The sequence below is a fragment of the Brachyistius frenatus genome, unplaced genomic scaffold, assembly GCF_029030835.1.
Source record: "Brachyistius frenatus isolate BFR_SWC_R1_liver_20210118 unplaced genomic scaffold, ASM2903083v1 Contig_446, whole genome shotgun sequence".
Taxonomy (NCBI): domain Eukaryota; kingdom Metazoa; phylum Chordata; class Actinopteri; family Embiotocidae; genus Brachyistius; species Brachyistius frenatus.
This window is the reverse complement of record NW_027211045.1, coordinates 24,067-48,088: the sequence shown is the minus strand read 5'-3', so window position 1 is coordinate 48,088 and position 24,022 is coordinate 24,067. Positions and strand designations below refer to the sequence as shown.

The 24,022-nt window shown below is 46.1% G+C and overlaps 2 protein-coding genes across 7 annotated transcripts; both read right to left on the bottom strand.

The window, feature by feature from the left end:
• Window positions 1-819: 819 nt before the first annotated feature.
• On the bottom strand, window positions 820-8,555 carry misp (mitotic spindle positioning). 3 transcript variants are annotated; one of them, XM_069725762.1, is made up of 5 exons: window positions 8,464-8,555; window positions 2,899-4,912; window positions 1,735-1,955; window positions 1,586-1,624; window positions 820-1,255 (listed from the first exon to the last, which is right to left on the bottom strand). In XM_069725762.1, exons 1-5 carry the CDS (start codon window positions 8,521-8,523, stop codon window positions 1,166-1,168), a joined length of 2,424 nt encoding a protein of 807 aa, XP_069581863.1. In that variant the 5' UTR covers window positions 8,524-8,555; the 3' UTR covers window positions 820-1,165. The 3 variants fall into 3 exon arrangements, with proteins under 3 accessions (XP_069581863.1, XP_069581864.1, XP_069581862.1); XM_069725763.1 differs by lacking the exon at window positions 8,464-8,555 and adding an exon at window positions 6,725-6,781; XM_069725761.1 differs by lacking the exon at window positions 8,464-8,555 and having other exon boundaries at window positions 2,899-5,079.
• A 1,494-nt stretch (window positions 8,556-10,049) lies between these two features.
• On the bottom strand, window positions 10,050-23,679 carry palm1a (paralemmin 1a). 4 transcript variants are annotated; one of them, XM_069725768.1, is made up of 11 exons: window positions 23,616-23,679; window positions 20,537-20,582; window positions 19,971-20,051; window positions 18,540-18,667; window positions 18,281-18,344; window positions 15,276-15,297; window positions 15,127-15,195; window positions 14,473-14,547; window positions 13,599-13,730; window positions 12,579-13,124; window positions 10,056-10,241 (listed from the first exon to the last, which is right to left on the bottom strand). In XM_069725768.1, exons 1-11 carry the CDS (start codon window positions 23,621-23,623, stop codon window positions 10,192-10,194), a joined length of 1,221 nt encoding a protein of 406 aa, XP_069581869.1. In that variant the 5' UTR covers window positions 23,624-23,679; the 3' UTR covers window positions 10,056-10,191. The 4 variants fall into 4 exon arrangements, with proteins under 4 accessions (XP_069581871.1, XP_069581869.1, XP_069581872.1 ...); XM_069725770.1 differs by lacking the exon at window positions 15,127-15,195 and having other exon boundaries at window positions 10,050-10,241; XM_069725771.1 differs by lacking the exon at window positions 13,599-13,730 and having other exon boundaries at window positions 10,063-10,241.
• Between the last annotated feature and the right edge of the window lie 343 nt (window positions 23,680-24,022).

Sequence of the window (24,022 nt, the reverse complement as noted above, 5' to 3'; positions counted from 1 at the left end):
AGGCCGCGGGCAGCTCCGCGGCCAGCCTTGGGTGAGGGAACTTTTAACCCTGTGCGAAGTCTTCCAGGTTCATCCGTCCACAAACAAATAGTGACAAGTCGCGTTTACAAACACAACAAAGGTTTAAAACGTCAAACTGTCTTTAACCACCTTTAAGAACCTCCTGCTCATCAGGAACCACCTTTAAGAACCTCCTGTTCATCTAGAACCAGCTTTAAGAACCTCCTGCTCATCAGGAACCACCTTTAAAAACCTCCTGTTCATCAGGAACCACCTTTAAGAACCTCCTGTTCATCTAGAACCAGCTTTAAGAACCTCCTGCTCATCAGGAACCACCTTTAAAAACCTCATGTTCATCAGGAACCACCTTTAAGAACCTCCTGTTCATCTAGAACCAGCTTTAAGAACCTCCTGCTCATCAGGAACCAGCTTTAAAAACCTCCTGTTCATCTAGAACCACCTTTAAAAACCTCCTGTTCATTTACAACCACCTTTAAAAACCTCCTATTCATCAGGAACCACATTTAAGAATCTCTTGTTCATCAGGAACCACCTTTAAAAACCTCCTGTTTATCTAGAACCACCTTTAAAAACCTTCTGTTCATCTAGAACCACCTTTAAGAACCTCCTGTTCATCTGGTCAGACTCTGACATCTCATCTGGAGGGACAATCTGGTGAAATATGTTCTGTTTTTCAGAATAAAGGCAAATTAGTTAATTAGTTGTTAGTTAGTTAGTTAGTTAGTTAGTCAGTCAGTCAGTCAGTCAGTCCCAGTGTGGTCTGGTTGTGTTCAGTACTCTCAGTGAACAGGCAGCAGACACTTTTCAGCTTTTATTCATCACTTTCAGATAAATCAGGTTCAAAGCAGGAAAACAATCAGAATCTTCCTGTTGTGCTGCTTCATTATTAAAGGACGACAGCTTCACTCACTGGAACTCTTTATTTCTCTTGTTCTACAACTTTATTACTCTTCTTCTAGGTCTTTTTTTTCTCTTCTTGTCTCTGTTGGAAACTCAGCAGATGATTGGACCAGCAGTGTCCACCTTTAAAACCATTTGGACCTGAAAGAAAGACATCAGTCAGGCTGTTGAACAGACTGTCCTCAGAATGGCCCTCCTGGATCTGGTCCTGGATCTGGTCCTGGATCTGGTCCTGGATCTGGTCTCACTGGCCCTCCTGGTTGGTGAACACTCCGGCCTCCCAGCGCAGCGCTCGCTGGTTCTTATGTCGAACAACTCGAGTCGACTCCACGACCTGAAAACACACACACACAAACACACACACAGACACACACAGGCACGAACACACACACGCACACACACGCACACACAAACACACACACAGACACACACAGGCACAAACACACACACACGCACACACACGCACACACACACACACACACACACACACACACACACACACACGCACGCACACACACACACACACACACACACACACACACACACACACACACACACACACACACACACACACACATGTGCATGCACACCAGCAGTAAATTACTGAACTTTATTCAACTTTATCAAACTTTACTGGTCCTGAATGTTGAACTGCAGGACGTACCTCGTTGTTGACGTCGTCGACCAGCTGGATTCCTGCATACTGACAACAAACAAACAAACAAACATGTTACTGTGATGAACTGAAACCTCAGCAGACAGGATGTCCTCACACTGAAGACTACCAAAAAAAGAACCAGAATAAAGGCTCACCGAGCTGTCCTCCAGCTTCAGTTTGACCCGTCGCTCCTCAAAGTCCTGCAGCAGAGTCTCTGTCAGTCCTCGGACAGCGGGGGGGGCGGACCGGACCGCGGAGGAGGAGGAGGGAGGAGGAGGAGCAGGGGAGGAGGTCCACGGTTGAGCGGTGATGAAGGAAACGGAGGACAGACGGACGGAGACATGAGGAGAGGACGAGGACACACTGACAGGTGTGTCTGAAACGCAGGAAGGAATACATGATAATGTCATCAATGATTTCATAGGGAACGCACTGTGATGTCAGCTGATCCCTGACCCAGACCCAGGAGGACACGCCCAACAGAACCAGAACCAGAGTAGGAGAACATCTGGCTTGACTGGGGGAAGAGCAGAGAGACAATAAACTGTTGGTGGGTCAGAACCACAGACCAGAACTACACAGGTCCAGAGAACCTGCAGAAAGGTCGAGCCTCAGCAGCCTCTGGTTCTGGTTCTGTTGGAGGGTTCTTCCTGTTTAAAGGGAGTTTTTCCTTTCACCTGTTTCTCATGTTGAACTGTTGGTTCCTCTGTGATGTTCTGTTGGTTCTGTTGTTAGAACTTTAGTATTAAAGAACCTGTGATGTTCTAAGGTTCTGATCTGGTTCGGTATGTTGTGTTGTTGTTGTGTTGAGTGTCTGTTGTGTTGTGTGTCTGTTGTGTATGTGTTGTGTCGTTGTTGTGTTGTGTGTCTGTCGTGTAGTTGTTGTGTTATGTGTATGCTGTGTAGTTGTTGTGTTGTGTGTATGCTGTGTAGTTGTTGTTTTGTGAGCCTGTTGTGTGTCTGTTGTGTAGTTGTTGTGTCTCTGTTGTGTGTCTGTGGTTGCGGCCTGTTGTCTGGTTACTGATTGACAGGAAGTGAGAATGTGTCCTGGTCCTGTTGGACTTTGGTCTTGTCTCTATTGAAGTTATTCATTGTCTCTGGTTAGTGTGTGTCACACAGCAGAAGCTGTGTGTCTGTTGTGTTTCTGCTGCGTCTGCTGTGTGTCTGTTGTGTCTGCTGTATGTCTGTTGTGTGTCTGTTGTGTTTCTGCTGTGTCTGCTGTGTGTCTGTTGTGTGTCTGTTGTGTGTCTGTTGTGTCTGCTGTATGTCTGTTGTGTGTCTGTTGTGTGTCTGTCTTGCTGGGAGACATCTGTACATACCTGTCTTCACAGCAGGGTAGAACTGACTGGCGGCCATCTTGGTCTCATGTTCCACCAGAGGAGCAGGAGAGAGGAGCGTTGGGTTGGTCTCCTCCCTAGTCTCCTCCCTGGTCTCCTCCCTCAACTCCTCCCTAGTCCCCTCCCTGGACTCCTCCCTAGTCTTCTCCCTGGTCTCCTCCCTGGACTCCTCCATAGTCTCCTCCCTGGACTCCTCCCTGGACTCCTCCCTAGTCTCCTCCCTGGACTCCTCCCTGGACTCCCTCAGCTGCTTCAGCTCCTCCTCCCGTCGTAGCACCTCCTCGATCTCCTTCTCCATGAAGTCCGGAGCTCCGTGTCCTCTGCTCTGCAGGCCGGTGGACTCCAGGTTCTCCCTCCAGGACCAAAGGGTGGTCCAAGATGTCGGCGTTCGGTGGGCCGGAGAGGAGGAGGAGAAGGAGGAGGAGGAAGAGGAGGAGGAGGAGGAGGAGCATGTCGGATCCTGGAGCAGTGGTCCTTTAGAGTTCGTCTCAGTGAAGGAGGACACTGGACTCATTTGGACCAACTGGAGTTCTTCAAGGTGTCGATGAGGACAGCAGGGAGACAGGAGGACGTCCTGGGATCCAGACTGGGACATCCCACCCTCTGCCCCGCCCCCCGACCCATCGCCAGTCCCGTCCCCCATTGCTCCCTGCAGCTCCTCCTTCCTCCGGTTCTCCTCTCCGATCTCTCTCTGGATGAAGAAGCTCACTCGGTTCTTGTCTTTGGTTCTGGTCGGCGTCAGTGGCGAGGGTAAGCGCGTGGTTCTGATCTGGACCATCTCGACCCGGCCGTCGTTGTGCTTCAGGCCTCGAGAGCGCCGCAGGTTCTCCTCCCGCTCCTGCAACAACCGGATCTCCCTTTCTATCGGGGTCTCGGCCACTGACTCACCGGTCTGGATTGGACTGGTGTTGTCGTTGACCCGGCCTTCAGCGCCGGTGCAGCCGCCGCCCACCTCCACCGACAGCTCCTCCGGGCCACTGCTCTGCCTGCTGAGGTTCTGCTCGGCCCGGATCGCCTCCTCTTCCTCTGCTGTGATCCGTGACGAGCCGTCCGTCTCCTCCCTCCAGCTCAGGGGAGTTCTGGAGGACCTGGTTCTGAGGAGCGCTGCCAGCCGGTCTTGCTCCATCTTTAGGAACTGTTGTCGGACCTCGCTGAAGTTGATCTGCTCCTTGTCGATGGTGCTGGGCTCAGCGGGTCGAGGAGGTTCAATTCTGACGGGTCTGTAGCTCACACTAAGGCCTTCGATCAGTTTCTTTGTAGACCGGTTCAGGTCCAGATCCTCCGACGGGCTCAGCTGGTTCTGGAACACGTGGGTCCTCTTGGGTGCTTGGCCCCGGATGATGTCCTGGCGGAGCTGCTTCTCCTCCTCCCCCCCGACCACTCTGATGCCGGCGTTCGGACCAGCTCGGTACCGAGAGTCTCCGTTGCTCTCTGAGAACAAACTCTCGGGCTTCCTGCTGCTGCTGTAGGTCTGTAGTTTGAATCCTCGGTCCTCCTTCAGCGTGGCCAGCTGAGCCTGCCGCTGCGGTGAGACCATCCAGGCTTCATTTAGCTCCGCCTCCGGACTCGCAGGATCCTCCACGAAGGAGTAGAATCCGCAAGGAGAGCTGGCGCTGCTGCTGCCGCTGCCGGGGCTGCTGGGAGGCGGCTCCTCGCCGGCGGTCCCTCCATCCTGCGACACGGCGACCTGCCGGGCCCGGACCACCACATCCCCAGAACCAGCGCCCTGCAGGGAGGAGACCACCACTGACTGACTGCGAGCCACTGAGATGCTGCTGGAGGAGGAGTCCAGGTCGGGGGCGGGGCCAGCGATGGTGCGCAGGTCTGAAGGTTGTAGCAGGGGAGACAGAGGCTGCAGTACCCACCGCCTGGGGGCGCTGTCCATGGCTGCAGGGGGCGCTGTGGGGTCGGGGGTAGTTTTTGACGGAGGAAGACAATGAACAAAACTCGATGTCTGAAAAGTCACAACATCCTGACGGTCGCCTGGCGAGAGTCTCTGAAACAACAGGGAGGAGAGGACATTACCGTGGAAACAACAGGGCGGAGAGGACGTTACCATGGAAACAACAGGGCGGAGAGGACGTTACCATGGAAACAACAGGGCAGAGAGGACGTTACCGTGGAAGCTACAAGGACGAGAGGACGTTACTACAGAAACAACGGGGGGGGGGGGGGGCCTAAACATGGAAACTACAAGGAGGAGAGGATGTTACCATGAAAACAAGGACATTACCATGGAAACAACAGGGAGGAGAGGATGTTATCGTGGAAACTACGAGGACAAGAGGACGTTATCATGAAACAACGGGTGGGGGGTGGGGGAGTGCCTTAACATGGAAACAACAGGGAGGAGAGGATGGTTACCATGGAAACTACAGGGACGAGATGACGTTACTATGGAAACAGAGAGGACAGGTTGGTTACCATGGAAACAGTTCTGGAGGTCATTGTATTTTCTATAAGCCAAAATGTAGTTTTACTTATTCATGAATTAAATTATATTTATGATCAATTAACTGATCAACAACATGAAAAAAAATATCCATGAATTCCATGATTGCCTTTGCAAGGTATTGTGGGAAATGAAGTCCCTGCAGACGTGCAGCCGGACACTGACCAGCTCCCTGGTTTTATGGTTTGACGTGAGGAATGTGAGTAAAGTTTATGGAGCTGATCGATGCGTTTACAGACCATAAAGAAGGGACGAGGTCACATGACAGGAAGGAAGGATCTTCTCATGAAACCTTCACGTTCAGTCTGACATGGTTGAACCGACCAAATAGTTTCAGTTCAGCTGCAGCAGATGAACCAAAGCTCAGAGTTTCATCATAAATCAATAAGTGAGTCTGAAGCAGGTCAAAGGTTCAAATCCTGAGTCATAAAGACAAAGAGCTGAGCTCAGCGTTCAGAATGCCGTCAGAGACGAGTTGCTGATCTGAGAACTGAACGGAGATCCTGACAATAAATAAGAACAGATGATGTTCAGAGAGTTCAGATCAGTGAAGGAAACAGTTCTTATTGATCAGTTCACTTCAGACAAACTACAGGAATCAGAGCGGTGTTAGCTGAGAGCATCCTGCTGCTTTCTCTGCTTTCATTGGGTGGAACTGTCCCTTCAGCTCCTGGCTGCAGTGCATCATGGGGGTTCAGACAAACATCCCTGATCACTATGACACTGACGGAAACTTAAAATCAGACAGATTCTCAGGGGACTTCTGAACTGTCTGTCTGAAGTGTACCAGGTCACCTCCAATAGGAACCAGGTCACCTCCACCAAGAACCAGGTCACCTCCACCAGGAACCAGGTCACCTCCACCAAGAACCAGGTCACCTCCACCTCCACCTCCACCTGGTTCAGGTTACCTCCACCAGGAACCAGGTCACTTCCACCAGGAACCAGTTTGACTCCAGTTCACTCAGACTGACTAGCATTAGCGCACGATAGCATCACAGCTACAGTCTGAGACACTCTGATAAGATGACACTCCTCCAGAGAGATGCTGCAGTCAGCTGATAACTGACTGTTCACTGTCTGTCTGTCTGTCTGTCCTCCTGTCCTTCTGTCTGTCCTCCTCTCTCTCTGTCTCATCAAGACAGACTGTCTCATGGTTCTGTCTGATCCTGCAGAGTGTAATGACACCTGCAGCCTGCAGGGGCCAACAGCAGCTCTGCATTTCCTGTTGTTTTGTTCAGTATTGTGGCGGATCATGCGCTGCTGATCAATAAGATTCTTTATTGATGATTTAACATGAGGACAGATGATCAATAAGACTGACTGTCCATAGTAAAGAGAAGCAGGTTTTCTTACCTCAGATCAGTTTCCTGTCAGCAGCTCCAACTGAACAACTACTACTGAAGGGACAGAGTTCCCCTTCTACAGCCACTCCACGGACTCCGCCTACTCATACAGGCCGCGCCCACCCATGTCGGCCCCACCCACTATTACAAAACACTCCTTCATGTTACTGTCTATGAATCCTGCAGAGCTGCAACTCTGTCTAACCTTTGACCTCTGATCTCTGACCTGCAGGGAGGATTTACTGACAGCAACCATGCAGGTACAAATACCTCCAGACAGTACACACAGTACACACAGTACTGAAGTACACACAGTACACACATCACTGAAGTATACACAGTACACACTGTACACACAGTACTGAAGTACAAACAGTAGACACTGTACAAACTGTACACACAGTACACACAATACTGAAGTACACACAGTACACACAGCACTGAAGTACAAACAGTAGACACTGTACAAATTTTACACACAGTACACACAGTACTGAAGTACACAGTACACACAGTACACACTGTACACACAGTATTGAAGTACAAACAGTAGACACTGTACAAACTGTACACAGTACACACAATACACACAGCACTGAAGTACACACAGTACACACTGTAAACACAGTGCACACAGTACACACAGTACACACAGCACTGAAGTATACACAGTACACACAGTGCACACAGTACACACAGCACTGAAGTACACACAGTACACACTGTACACACAGTACACACAGTACTGAAGTACACACTGTACACACAATACACACAGCGCTGAAGTACACACAGTACACACTGTACACACAGTACACCCAGCACTGAAGTATACAGTACATACTGTACACACAGCACTGAAGTATATACAGTACACACTGTACACACAGTACACACAGCACTGAAGTACACACTGTACACACAATACACACAGCACTGAAGTACACACAGTACACACTGTACACACAGTATACACAGCACTGAAGTATACACAGTACACACTGTACACACAGTACACACAGCACTGAAGTATATACAGTACACACTGTACACACAGTACACATAGCACTGAAGTATACACAGTACACACAATACACACAGGACTGAAGTACACACAGTACACACTGTACACACAGTATACACAGCACTGAAGTATACACAGTACACACAGCACTGAAGTATATACAGTACACACTGTACACACAGTACACACAGCACTGAAGTACACACTGTACACACAATACACACAGCACTGAAGTACACACAGTACACACTGTACACACAGTATACACAGCACTGAAGTATACACAGTACACACTGTACACACAGTACACACAGTACACACAGCACTGAAGTATATACAGTACACACTGTACACACAGTACACATAGCACTGAAGTATACACAGTACACACTGTACACACAGTACACACAGTACACACAGCACTGAAGTATATACAGTACACACTGTACACACAGTACACACAGCACTGAAGTATACACAGTACACACTGTACACACAATACACACAGCACTGAAGTACACACAGTACACACTGTACACACAGTATACACAGCACTGAAGTATACACAGTACACACTGTACACACAGTACACACGGTACACGCAGTACACACAGTACTGAAGTACTGACCTGGTTTCAATGAACTTTGTCTGTTTCTTGTTTGTTTGTCTTTTGTTTTGTCAGTTTGTTTGTTTGTTTGTCTGTCAGTTTGTTTGTTTGTCTCACCTTGGTCTCCTGGTCCAGACTGTGACACAGAACCTGCCAGGGAGGAGTGTACCTGAACATCTCTGCTGGTCTGAACTGGGTCGAATGTGATGATGAAGGTGATGATGAAGGTGATGATGTCACTCAGTCAGTCAGACTCACAGCCAGGAACCAAACAGCATCATCCTCGTCTCATGATTTTTAAGAATGGACAATAAAAACAACAACCTGGGAAAATAAACAATCATTCCAACAACAAAGTTTTAATTTCACAATAAAATAAATATTATTTTGAATTGACAGTTTATATCCTGAAATATTTTTCAACAACATTTTAATTGGAAACAAACAATAACAGTAAACATGTTGTTTATTTTTTGTTGTTTTATCCCAACAAGTTTCAGCTCAAATTAAACTCTTTTAATTGAAGTTGAAACAACAAACAAACCATTAATAAATAAACAACAAACAAACAACAAGCAAACAGTTCTAAAACAAACTCAAACATTATTTATGGTTGAAAAAACACCTTATGTTTACTTGCTTGTTTGTTAAAAGAACAACAAACAAACACGTGACATCATCAGAAAAAAAACTCTGCTTAGTTGTTTACTGCTGGTCTTTGTAAACAGAGAAACAGCCAATCATGGTGCCTGACTCTCAGAGGAGGGCGGGGCTATGTTACATTAAACAAACTTTTTTATAAATCAAACCTCTGATCGATCAGCTGATTGGAGTCACGACACACAGGTAGACGATGTCATGATGATGTCACACAGGTAAGAACAAATGATTCAGAAGGTGGACTCACCGATCCGGGTCGCCGAGCAGCTGGTGGACTGATGCACACTGCCACTGTGTGTGTGTGTGTGTGTGTGTGTGTGTGTGTGTGTGTGTGTGTGTGTGTGTGTGTGTGTGTGTGTGTGTGTGTGTGTGTCTCTGTGTGTGTTGCTGAGTAGTAGAATTTGTCAGGAATGCTGCTGACCAACAAAAACACACAATGACCACCCACACCCACACCCACACACACACCCCCACACCCACACACACACACACACACACACACACACACACACACACACACACACACACACACACACACACACACACACACACACAGAAAGTGAAGATGAGATAATCAGTGACTGATAAATCAACAATCAATAACGATCAATAACCACAGAGAGAAGGGATCAGTAGATGTTCTGGAGCTTGTGTTGTTGTTGTTGTTGTTGTTGTTTCCTGCAGGGGGCAGCACCGACCTTCAGTCAGCAGGTTACTGTGACAACAGTAGGAAGCTGCTGGACATCCCAACACTGCTCAGAGAGGAGGGGGCGGGGCTATTTGCCATCTGAATGTAACTGAGCTCACCGTCTCCCTGGAAACAGACAAAACTGTTCTGTACTGTAGTATTACTGCACAGTACTGTAGTATTACTGTAGAGTACTATAGTATTACTGTAGTATTACTGTATGATACTGCAGTATTACTGTTCTGTACTGCAGTATTACTGTAATATTACTGTAGTATTACTGTACAGTGCTATGATGATGAAGACTCTCTTCACTGTTGAGTGTTCATCATCATCTTCATCACAGATCAATGATCATCAGTCTGTCACAGATCAATCCTTCATCATCCTTCATCATCCTTCATCATCACTGAGGAAGATGTCTGAAACACTGAAGCTGAGCTTCATCATCAGGATGAAGATTTCTGCTCCTCCTCGTCTGTTTCTTTGCTGCTGCTTCAGTCGGCCATCTTTGTTGTGTGGTCACCGTGGCGACAGCAGATCAGGTCTGTAGATGGAGGACATGAAGCCATTTAAAGTCATCACTTCACATCTAATCATGTGATGAAGCTGATGGAGGGAAACGATGGAGCGTGATCTATTGTTTCTACTGTTTCTATTGTGTCTCTACTGTGTTTCCACTGTTTCTTTTGTTCTACTGTTTCTAATATTTCTATTGTGTCTCTACTGTTTCAACTGTATTTATATTGCTTATATTGTGTTCCTACTGTTTCTATTGTGTTTCTACTGGTTTTGTTATTGTTTCTGCTGTTTATATCACATTTCTACTATGTTTCTATTGTTTCTGATGTTTATATTGTGTTTCTATTGTTTTCACTGTGTTTCTATTGTGTCCCTACTGTTTCTATTGTTTCTATTGTGTTTATACTTATTCTATAGTGTTTCTGGTGTGTTTCTACTGTTTCTGTTGTATTTATATTTGTGTTTCTACTGTTTAATTTTTGGGGGGGATTGTTTCTACTGTTTCTATTATGTTTCTACTGTTCTATTGTTTATTTTTCTAATGTTTCTACTGTGTTTCAATTGTTTCTGCTGTTTATATTGTGTTTTTACTGTTTCTACTGTGTTTCTATTGTGTCCCTACTGTTTCTATTGTTTCTATTGTGTTTATACTTATTCTACAGTGTTTCTGGTGTGTTTCTACTGTTTCTGTTGTATTTATATTGTGTTTCTTCTGTTTAAATTTTGTTTGCATTGTTTCTACTGTTTCTATTGTGTTTCTGTTATGTTTCTACTGTTCTATTGTTTCTTTTTCTACTGTTTCTATTGTGTTTCTACTGTGTTTCTACTGCTTTTATTGTTTATATTGTTTATACTGTGTTTATATTGTGTTTCTACTGTTTCTATTGATTCTACTGTTTCTACTGTTTTTCTACAGTTTCTACTGAGTTTTACTGTTTCTATTTGTTTGTACTGCTTGTACTGTATTTTACTGTTTTGACTGTTTCTATTGTTTCTACTGTGTTTGTACTGTTTGTACTGTTTTACTGTTTTGAATGTTTCTATTGTTTCTACTGTGTTTGTACTGTTTCTACTGTTTTACTGTTGCTATTGCTTCTATTGTTTCTACTGTATGCACTTTATCTTTATCCATCACCACTAATGCAGCGAGTGTTGCTGACTCATGCCAACATGGCCGTCTGAGCTCTGACTGATGACTTGTATTGGATTTTTAATGGATAGTTTAGTGTCTCCTGAACATCCATCAGCTCATTTCTACTTTAATCTCATTTCAGGGTTACAGCAGTTCCAATATCGGAGATCAATCAGCTCGTCAATCGTCTGTCTATCAAAAACTTTATGTAGCAGAAAAACACGGTGTACCGGACATCGTAGTTCAACCGGATCTTTAACGTAGATGATGTCACAAACTAAAAAACCTCAGAAATGCAGTTTTAGTTTTCTTGGTCAAAATCGCAGATTGTTTATAAAACTGTTCATATTCTCTGAGTCTTAAACTGTAGTACCGCTGAGGACCACTAGGGGCTGTCTCCATAGACTCCATCTGTAGTACCACTGGTGGCATCGATACTTTTAAATGAGTGAAGCATCTCTGGGTTTTATTGTTGGTTTAAAAGTAACATCCGTTTGTCCTCGTGAGGACGGTCACATGATGTGTGATGTCACATGACGTCTCTGCGATACTTCGTTATTCCTCTTTCGGTTTTATTTGGGCTTCAAGCTGCTGACACGCGATCGGATTTTAGTCACGTTGTTTACACGGTTGGTTTCAGGGGAATGATACAAATTCACAAGGAGACATGAGGGACCAGCGGAGCGCCCCCTGCTGGTCGGACAGAGAACGTAAAGGTTGGAGACGATTCACAAACACAGTTCAGCTGGTTGAGTTGAGCTCTGAGGTTTATTTAGTGTTTTATAAAACCAAAGTTAGCAGAAAGAAACTCTGCAGCAATAAATACACCCAGGAGAGAAAACTGCTGCTTCACACTCAGAGAGACGAGAGACGAGAGACAAGAGACGAGAGACAAGAGAGAGGGACGAGAGACGGAGACGAGAGACGGAGACGAGGGACGGAGACGTAGACGGACCGTTTCAGCGCTGCAGGGCTAATGCTAATGGTATCCAGGCGTCGTACAAAAGTAAAAAGGCTTCAAAAAAATAGAAAAAGTAAAGAAATGTTTATAAAACTGATGAGAATGAAGAAACAGGAAGTGATGTCATGTTAGAGGCGGAGCTGAGGGCAGTGGGTGGAGTTTAGTTCCTGTGGTTTTTGTCCCGGAGATTCTCGGCCGTTTTATTTTTATATTATTGATTAGATTGTGGGCAGCGCCCCCTGCAGATCACATGATGCTGCAGCACTTACACGGCTGCTTCTCCTTCTTCACCTCCCCCTCCCCCGCGGTCTCCCCGTTGCTCGCCATTGCAGCCATCGGAGGTTTGGTGGAGGTGGGCGGGTCCGTCTGCTTGTCTCCGCCCGGTGACGTCTTCCCGTCAGCCCCGTTGATGAGGACTAGCTCCGCCTTCACTGTCCCCTGCAGCCCGAGCACCCGCTTGGTCTCGTCCTCGTCTTCCACGCTCTGGTAGCCCATGAACACCATGGTAACCGGGTTCTCTGCGCTGGCCCCGCCCACACTGACCCCGCCCACGCTCGGCTCGCCGCCCGGTTCGGCTTCGAGCCCGGTGATCTCAGCCGCAACCTGAGGAGACAGCTTGGACCCCGCCTCCTCCTCGAGGCCTGCCTCCTCCTCGGGACCCGCCTCCTCCTCAGGAGCCGCAGCTGTCGGGATTGTGGTCGCCGTGGTGACAGTCTGTGACATCATTGAAGCCTCATCGGCTTTGTGGAGGAGTTCTTCAACCTCGGAGGAGCTGAGCAGGTGGATGCCGTCCTCACCGTTCATCTCATGGACCACTGAGAGACAGGAGGAGGCAGGAGGAGACATGAGAAGGCAGGAGACAGGAGGAGGCAGGAGGAGACAGGAGAAGGCAGGAGGAGACAGGAGGAGATAGGAGGAGGCAGGAGAAGACAGGAGACAGGAGGAGGCAGGAGGACAAAGGACGAGGCAGAAAGAGGCAGGAGGAGACAGGAGGAGACAAGAGGAGACAAGAGGAGACAGGTGGGGACAGCAGGAATGAGGAATTAGAAGGAGTCAAGAGGATTGAGGAGGCAGGAGGAGACAAGAGAAGACAGGAGATAAGAGGAGGTCAGGTGAGTCAGATTAGATACATGAAGGACACGAGGAGGACGAGAAGCTGAAATCAGGCTGCTTTTAATTTAGGAGAAGTTCCCTGCAGTCATTTCCTGCTGTTTTCTGTCAATCATTAGTTTGACAGACAGGTGACTTCTCGTAAAGCTGTTTCTATTCATGGATTTTTGTGACATCACCTTTCCGCTCGTCTTCGTAAACTTTGACCCCTTGGAGGGAAAGGTCAACAGGAAGTGTGGTGTTCGTGGACAGAACCCGGGTTTCCCCCGTCACCCTGTCCCGCTCCACTTTAATCTCCACAGAGTACATCGCTGGAGGAGGGGGGGGGGGCAGACAGACAGGTGTTAGAGACAGACAGACAGACGTTAGAGACAGACAGACACAGACAGGTGTTAGAGACAGACAGACGTTAGAGACAGACAGACAGACAGGTGTTAGAGACAGACAGACGGACAGACAGACAGACGTTAGAGACAGACAGACACAGACAGGTGTTAGAGACAGACAGACAGACAGGTGTTATAGACAGACAGACAGACAGACAGGTGTTAGAGACAGACAGACACAGACAGGTGTCATAGACAGACAGACAGACAGATGTTAGAGACACACAGACAGGTGTTAGAGACAGACAGACAGACAGACAGGTGTTAGAGACAGACAGACACAGACAGGTGTTATAGACAGACAGACAGACAGACGTTAGAGACAGAGACAGGTGTTAGAGACAGACAGACAGACAGACAAATCATCTCTTGTGACATTAGAATAGTAAGTGAAGGTTGGGGATCTTTGTGGGCGGGGCTTGCAGTGCTGACTGTTACTCATTGGTTGATTTTGAAGTACTGAACCAGTTTTTTGGAACCTGCTGCTTGATTAGTTTTTTAGGAAGAAACTCATCAAACATGTCAGGACGTGTGTCAGATGTCTGAAGATGTCCTCCGACAGCGACCAATCAGAGAAGACCAATCAGAGGACACCAATCAGAGGAGACGTTGAGAACTACAGAGCGGAGGAGGAGGAAGAGTTAGAAGTTCTGTTTCTCTGACTCACCTCTCTTCATCTCCTCCGTCACCTCTCTCGGGTTCTTCATTCCAGGACTTTTGTGAATTTGGATCTCAGCAAGGGCTCATGGGAAAAAAGGAGGCGGACACAGAGACAGAGCAGAGTACATTACATTACATTACATTTATCTGACTCTTTTATCCAAAGCGACTTACAATAAGTTCATTTCAACCATGAGGGTACAAAACCAGAACAACAAGAATCAAGAAAATACAATTTCTTCCAGAAAGCCAAACTACAAAGTTCTATCAGTAAGTTCTATTTTAAGATACTAAAGTTCTACTGTTCAAGGTAAAGGAGGAGGAGGTGTGCTTTTAGTTTGTGGTGGAAGATGTTCAGAGTTTCTGCTGTCCTGATGTCGGTGGAGCTCATTCTACCATTTAGGAGCCAGGACAGCAAACAGTCGTGAAGAGTAAAGACTGGCGCTCTGAGTGCGAGGTCATCAAGTCATCACAATGTATCACAGTAATCTGATTACATCAATCAGCCTCACTGTAAACAGAGTACAGTAATCTGATTACAGTAGTCAAATTACAGTTAGTCTGGCTACTGTAAACAGATTACAGTAATCTGATTACATTCATGTGATTACTGTAACTTAACTGCTGTAATCTGATTACAGTTACAGGTACAGCGTCTCACCTTGGATCACCTGACCTGACGCTGTATCTCTGTCCTCCTGACGGCTGCTCTGACCCTTGACCTCTACATCTGATTAGAGAGACATGAGATTGGGAGACACTTAATGGAAACCACGACAGAAAAACCAACAGAAAGAAGAGCACCTTTACCTGTAAGTGATCCAGACGTCTCCTGGAGGGGTGCAAACACAAAAACAGGAAGTTCATTTCCAAAATAAAAGCCTCTGATCAACAGAAAACAGACTGAAACTACATTACAAAAAAAACCTCTGGAGTCCTGCTGGCACCACCTAGTGCAGGCCTGGCCAACCCGTGGCTCCCGAGCCGCATGCGGCTCTTTGCCTGGTTTCATGCGGCTCTTTTACGTTCATATCAACATTTGTGTTTGTGTTGTTTTTTTTTGTGCGTGTTCGCTTCGCTTGAGTTCAATATGGTATTTTCGTCAAACGCGCATGCGCATGAGGTGAAATTCCGCAAAGCAGGAGGGGCAAACCCATTGGAGGAAACAATTAGTGTCCAGTTCGCTCTCAAAATGGCAGGAAAAAATGCACAGCTAAACGAAAAGATGAAGATGAACACAGGACGTTTTTAACAGAGTGGGAGAGTTTCTATTTTTTTGTTGAACGTCATGGCGAGCCATTCTGCCTGATATGTCAGACGTCATTAGCGCATTTCAAAGCTTCAAATCTTCAGCGCCACTTCAGCTCACTGCTAACATCGACCAGGGATTTCCAAAAGGGACTGAACTTCACAAGCACAAGTTGGACACTTTGAAAAGTCAGGCAGAAAAGCAGGTAGTTTTTCCAAAAAATTACGAAGCACTGAGAGACTGTCACGCTTGCATCGTATCAACTGGCTTGGAGCATTGCACGGGCTAAAAAGCCATTTAATGAAGGGGAGTTCGTTAAAAAATGCCTCAGTGACGTTGTTGAAATCTTGTCTCCTGAAAACGACAAACTAAAACGGATGGTATCAGACGTCCAACTGTCCCGCCACACTGTTGGACACTGAATATCGGACATTAACACGGCTGTTGAATCACAGTTGCACTCTGACCTTCAAGCATGTGAGTATTTTAGTGTCGCATTGGATGAGAGTTGTGACGTACAAGACGAGAGTTGTGACGTACAAGACGAGCCTCAGCTGGCAATATTTGCAGTCTGTGTCAAAAGATTGTGATCAAAGAAGAACTCCTTGATGTTGTGCCATTAAAAGACAGAACCCGTGGCATAGATGTGAAAGAAACAATGATGGCTGCATTTGCGAAAGCAAATCTGCCCACACCGAAGCTAACTGCAGTAGCCACGGATGGAGCGCCGGCCGTGGTCGGATCTGTGAACGGACTTGTGGGGCTGTGCAAAGCTGACCAAACATTTCCCGAGTTTTGGAATTTCCACTGCATCATCCACAGGGAGCAACTCGTGTCTAAATCATTGAATTTAGACAACGTCATGAAGCCTGTGATGGAAATCGTCAACTACATCCGCACACTTGCGCTTAACCACAGGCAATTGAAGAATCTCATCGCTGAGCTGGACCAAGGACCTCCAGGTGACCTGCCGCTGCACTGTGAGGTGGCTGTCCAAAGGCAAGGTGCTCGCTCGCTTCTTTGAGCTTTTGGATGCCGTGAAACTGTTCATGGAAGAGAAGGACAAGGACTATCCCGAGCTCTCGGACGTCGAGTGGATTATGGATCTGGCCTTTTTGGTCGACACGCTGTGTCACTTGGACAGACTGAACCTGACCCTGCAGGGTAAGTTAAAAATGCTGCCTGACCTGCTGCAAAGTGTGTTTGCGTTTGTCAACAAACTGAAGCTGTTCAAGGCGCATATTCAAAAGGGAGATTTAACGCATTTTCCCACTCTGCTAAAAGCCAGCGGGCAAGTCACCAGCGCCGCCCTGAATAAGCAAAGAGCCAGATATGCAACACTGGTTGAAAACCTGCACGAAAGCTTTGTCATCCGGTTCCGTGATCTACAACTGAAAAGGCCACAGATTACGTTCCTCGTCGACCCATTTAATGCGGAGACGGACTGTTTGAAAGCCCCGCTAGTCACAGATGAGGCCGCGGCTGAGTTGGAGATGATCGATCTTTGTGAGGAGGACCAACTGAAACCTGCTTTAAGGGAAGGGACCATTGAGTTCTGGAAAAGTGTGCCAATGGAAAAATACCCCAATGTCAAACGGGCTGCGCTTAAGATACTGTCAATGTTTGGGTCAACATACGTCTGAGTGTGTTTTCTACCCTGAAACACGTGAAATCAAAGCATCGATGTGTTCTGACTGACACCCGTGAGAAAGAATTGCTTCGAGTGGCAACAACAGAATACAAGTCAGATTTGAAGAGGATTGTTCAAGGAGTGCCAGAAGTCGCACTAAGCAACATGCATAGTAAGTGAAAAACGCTATTGTAAATTATTATGTTTTTGTTTGTGGACTTTGTTGAACTGAGAGTTTGTGTGTGTGAGACAGTGCACACAATGTTCATTGTTGAAGATGACTGGCCTGTGGTCTGAGTACTGTAGGAGTCCATTTCTGTCATTATCATGTTGGCTGAGCAGAGGTGTGTGTGTGTGTGTGTGTGTGTGTGTGTGTGTGTGTGTGTGTGTGTGTGTGTGTGTGTGTGTGTGTGTGTGTGTGTGTGTGTGTGTGTGTGTGTGTGTGTGTGTGTGTGTGTGTGTGTGTGTGTGTGTGAGTGAGGAAGGGATGGGGTGATGTTCATGTGTGCCCATGTGTATGATGTGGCTCTTTGCGGTAACACAGTAAAAAATGTGGCTCTTAGTCTCTGACTGGTTGGCCACCCCTGACCTAGAGGATGCACTGGGCACTGCCCTACTGACTTCATCTGATCAATGTAATCCGATCAACATAATCCGATCAACGTAATCCGATCAACGTAATCCGATCAATGTAAACCGATCAACATAATCTGATCAACGTAATCCGATCAACATATTCTGATCAATGTAATCCGATCAACATAATCTGATCAATGTAATCCGATCAACATAAACTGATCAAAGTAATCTGATCAATATAATCTGCTCTATGTAATCCAATCAACATAATCTGATCAATGTAATCCGATCAACGTAGTCTAATCAATGTAATTTTATCTGCAGAATCTGGTCACTGAGGTGTGTGTTTGTACTCACAGTAGTGTGTGTTACGGTCTGACACACAGCTCCAGTCTCCAAACTGACCAGCTCCTGCTCCAACCTGCAGCACACAAACAAACAAATAAACAAACAAACAAACAAACAAAAACAGACTAAAAGTCTTCAGGTTGTTAGTTTAATTTAATTCAGTTATCTAAATGTGATAAATTAAATCATTTCAAAAATATTGAATGTAAAGAGAATAAATATTGGATCAACCACGTCTTATATCAGAGCATATTAAATAAGATGAGACCTGGTGATGGTCTCCTCCAGGCTCCTGGTCTTCTCCTCATCCTCTTCCAGCTGTCTCCGGACCTCGTCCTGTTCTGGTCCAGCAGAGGGCGCTCCATCCAGCAGCCAGCGCTCCCTCAGAGCCTTCGACTGGACACAGGAAACAATCAACGGATGTAAACAGGGAAACACGTGACCAACAAGTCCTCCTCATGAACACACTATGAACGTGTCCTCGTGAACACGCTATGAACGTGTCCTCGTGAGTATGCTGCTCTGAGCTGCTCGGTCCGTCGGTGGAAGGTTTTTTCGTGACCGAGCAGCAGCGTGTTTGTGTCAGACGTGTCCTGAGATCAGCTGTCTGGTATTTAAAGCGGTTGCAGCGTTCCTGCTTCCTCTGCAGCGAATCTGAGATCAGCTGCAGATATTTTTACTCAGCAGCTGTTGGCAGCTCAGCAGATCAGCTCACCTCTGGATGGAAGAAGTGAACTGTGAACAACAAGCATCTGTCTGTCTGTGAAACATTTCAGGTTTTTAATCCTGTTTTCATCTTTGTTTAAAAGATTCTTTACAAGTAAAGTTTTTAGCAATACTTTGTCCTACAGGACAAACGGACTTTAACGAAGCTCCTGTGTTTCACCTGTTAACGTGTTTTACAACGAAGCAGCGTTGTAACATGTAAATTTAAAAAAAACTTCACAAGTGTTCCTGAGCCCATGCAGTGATTTCCACTCCAGAATAGTGTGTTTTTAATGCAGTGCTGCCTGAGGGCCGAAGATCACCACCATCCAATATTGGTTTCCAGCCTTGTCCCTTGTGTTCAGAGATTTCTCCAGATTCTCTGAATCTTTTAATGATATTATGAACCGTAGACGATGAAATCCACTAATTCTTTGTAGTTTTACGTTGAGGAACATTATTCTTAGATTGTTGAACTATTTTCCAACACAGTCTTTCAGAGTGGTGAACCTCTCCTCATCTTCACTGCTGAGAGACTCTTCCTCTCTGAAATCATCTTTTATACCCAATCATGTTACTGATCTGTTGCCATGGTAACCTGGTTAGTTGTCAGATGTTCCACCAGGTGTTTTTTTTTCTATCTTTACACAACTTTTCCAGTTTTTCTTGATCCTATCACAACTTTATTTAAATCATGTTGCTGCTATCAAATTCAAAATGAGCAGATATTTTTAATAAAACAATAAAATGTCTTCGTTTCAGCATTTAATTTGTTATCTTTGGCCTAACCTTATTTAAATATTTAGTTTATGTGATTTTCAAATCATTGCATTCTATTTTTATTTGTATGTTTATTTATTTATTAATTTTCTCCTCAAACATCATTGTGATCAGTTATCAGACTTTTCAAGAAAAATAAGCAGCTGTTAAACGCTTTACACAAAGTAAACAAGGAATCTGACCTTTGACCCGCCTGACCTTTGACCTGTCTCACCTTGTGGTGCTGCAGGGCTCTGCGGTCATCCTCCAACTGACGCTTCTTGTTCTCCACCTCGGTCTGCCACTTCCTCTTCTCCTGAGGCATGATGGGAAACTGAGTCAGACACTCATCAATAATTCATCTGATCAGCTGATCTGACTTCTGTCTGCCGACTGCTCAGATTTATCTGCTGACCCTTTGAAGGGCCTCGACCCTCAGGTTGAGAACCGGTGGATTGAACTAAAGAACTTCAAATTGTTCAAACAGGAAACAATGTTAAAACTGAGGATCAATAATCCATAATCTCATCCTTTTATTGATCGGTGTGGGAGGGGGAGGGGATAGGTAGGTAGGTAGGTATATACTTTATTAATCCCCGAGGGGAAATTAATGGGGTGGAGAATGTGTGTGTGTGTGTGTGTGTGTGTGTGTGTGTGTGTGTGTGTGTGTGTGTGTGTGTGTGTGTGTGTGTGTGTGTGTGTGTGTGCGCATGTGCGTGTGTGTGTTTGTGTGTGTGTGCGCGCGTGTGTGTGTGTGTGTGTGTGTGTGGAGGGGGGGCATACATGTGTATGTAAACTCACCGCAATGAGCTGCAGACGATCCTGCTGACAGAAAACCTCACTGATCCTGAGAGACAGACAGAGACAGACAGATGTTAGGACATTGTGTATCCTCCGTTTTCAGATAAAAAACTTTTAACTTCCTGATTTTTAGTCCAAAACTCGAGATCCTACGATTCCCATGATGCACCTGGCCAGCATGTTGACTCAGTTCTTCATTTTATTAATTCTGTCTCCAACACAGTGGACCAGAACCAGGACCAGGACCAAGAACAGGTCCCTTCTGGATCATGTTGCGTGTTTAACCATATTCCCTGTATGTAATGTATTCCGCGTATGTAACGTGTTCAATATATGTAACATGTTCCCTGTATGTAACGTGTTCAATGTATGTAACATGTTCCCTGTATGTAACGTGTTCCGCGTATGTAATGTGTTCCCTTTATGTAACGTGTTCCCTGTATGCAACGTGTTCCCTGTATGTAACGTGTTCCGCGTATGTAACGTGTTCCCTGTATGCAACGTGTTCCCTGTATGTAACGTGTTCCCTGTATGTAACGTGTTCCCTGTATGCAACGTGTTCCGCGTATGTAACGTGTTCCGCGTATGTAACGTGTTCCCTGTATGTAACGTGTTCCGCGTATGTAATGTGTTCCCTGTATGTAACGTGTTCCGCATATGTAACGTGTTCCCTGTATGTAACCTGTTCCACGTATGTAACGTGTTCCGCGTATGTAACGTGTTCCCTGTATGTAACGTGTTCCGCGTATGTAACGTGTTCCCTGTATGTAACGTGTTCCCTGTATGTAACGTGTTCCGCGTATGTAACGTGTTCCGCGTATGTAACATGTTCCCTGTATGTAACGTGTTCCCTGTATGTAACCTGTTCCACGTATGTAACGTGTTCCCTGTATGTAACGTGTTCCCTGTATGTAACCTGTTCCACGTATGTAACGTGTTCCCTGTATGTAACGTGTTCCGCGTATGTAACGTGTTCCCTGTATGTAACGTGTTCCCTGTATGTAACCTGTTCCACGTATGTAACGTGTTCCCTGTATGTAACGTGTTCCCTGTATGTAACCTGTTCCACGTATGTAACGTGTTCCCTGTATGTAACGTGTTCCCTGTATGTAACGTGTTCCGCGTATGTAACGTGTTCCGCGTATGTAACGTGTTCCCTGTATGTAACGTGTTCCGCGTATGCAACGTGTTCCGCGTATGTAACGTGTTCCCTGTATGTAACGTGTTCCCTGTATGTAACGTGTTCCGTGTATGTAACGTGTTCCGCGTATGTAACGTGTTCCCTGTATGTAACGTGTTCCCTGTATGTAACGTGTTCCGTGTATGTAACGTGTTCCGTGTATGTAACGTGTTCCGCGTATGTAACGTGTTCCCTGTATGTAACGTGTTCCCTGTATGTAACCTGTTCCACGTATGTAACGTGTTCCCTGTATGTAACGTGTTCCGCGTATGTAACGTGTTCCCTCTATGTAACGTGTTCCCTGTATGTAACGTGTTCCGTGTATGTAACGTGTTCCGTGTCCTGTTTCACTCTGTTTTTGTCTGAGTGAAGCTGAATTCAAAGATCCTGAACAAAGCTGCCGTCTCCATGGCAACCGAACTCCACAACAGAGACTGTGAGGGACCTTCAGCCCCCCACAACAAAAACCCTCTGACAGCCGGTCCTGGACCCACTGGAACTGGTCTGGACCTGGGACCGGAGTCCCAGAAACAACAGAACCAAAACTACAAAATCCAGCATCAAGTCTCTAAAGTGGGTTTAGTTTAGTTATTCTGTCCGACCAGACCAGAACCAGGAGAACACACCAGAACATTAGAGTGTGGAGTCTGACATGATGGGTAACAGGTTTTAAACATATTCATTATTTAGTTTTTTGTAAATCTGCAGAATAATTAATATTTGATTATATTATATATATTATATTCAGAATCTGAAGATGAAGTTTTAGATTTGAAGTCATCCGTTATTGATCCGGTATTGATCCGGTATTGACCCTGAGTATTTGTACTGCAGTATCAGTCCTTCAGGGCAGAAATACTTCAAGTATCAAAGTGAAATTATTCTCTGTGACCCTGCAGCTTATTTGCCGGTAGTTTTATTGTGAAGGGGCAGTGGAGCAGTGAGTGGACCGCTGGTTCTGGTCCATCCCGACACACCGAACCGGTCTGTGTCCTTGTCCAGACATGAATCCGCCCCCCGAGGCTCCACCCGGCTGCAGCAGCCCCGTCAAGTTTACACCGACACTCAAAAGAAGCACACAGGAAGAGACCTTCAAAATAAAACACAAGGTAGCTTCTGTTTTTCTCGCAACCCGTTCAGTGTGGTTCTGGTTCCGGTTCTGAAGGGAAGGAGCTGGACACCGCTGCTGTTCTTAGTCACGATTGATGTAATATCGATTGCAGATGAATCAATAATCTGCTGACCGCTCTGATGTCATCATGTGAAATTTACTCAGTGTTCAGACAAACATGTGATGAACATGTATGAGACCTTTATAACTCAATCAAACTGTTTTAACTGTAAAACAAACTTTTATATTTAATATTTATAAAGAAGCTGAATCATGAAACTACCCGTGCTTTTATTGTGAAGTCTACCACCGGAAGTCAGTTCGTCCAGACGTGTCTAGCTTAACGTCACTTATTGATCACAAATCAGAACAACAGAAACTGATCAATATGTAATTCCAAACGCTCGCGCTGCTCATTGATGAGCGATCCGCGGTTTCCGGTCTGCTTCCGCTCAGAAAAGTAGACCTCACAAAGTCTTTGTCACTCCGCGGCAGCTGCACGCGCTTTAACCCCGTCCTGCCCGCCGCAGTGACTCTGACAGTCCGGTACCGGCCCGACCCGTCCGGATCGGCGGGTCCATCCTGGTAAACGGCGGTTTGAGGAGGGTTTTGGCGCAGTTGTGGCTCCTGACTCAGCGGTCTGATGCCGCACAATGACGACACAGCGGACAGCGCACGCTCACATTCAAGTCACACCTCGTCATAAACATGCAGAAAAACACAGAAGAAGAAGAAACAAACGAAGAAGAAACGGAAATATCAGAGAAGAAGAAATAAAGTGTACTTACTCCATCATGAGAGAGAGCAGATCAATGCGCTGCTACCAGAACATCTGAGAGGAGAGGACAGGAGAGGAGAGGAGGAGAGGAGCCCCGCCCACTGGGGGGGGGGGGGTGGAAGAGGAGGAGAGCCCCACCCACCGCGGGTGGGGGTAGGGAGGGGAGGAGGAGAGACATACTGCCTGATGGGATGTCCCCGCCTGTTTCGGAGACATCTTTGGGTGACAGGAGTCAAGCTCACCGTCTCCACGGAAACCAGGTCTTCTTGAATCTTCTTTTCTAATGAATGAGGGATTATTTTCAGATGGACCTCCAGAAAACTAAGAAGAAGGAGTGACTTTAGCTAACAACACCGAGATAACTGATGGACACATTTTATTCACTTTGGATTTGATGAGAGAAGTTGAATGGGAGTC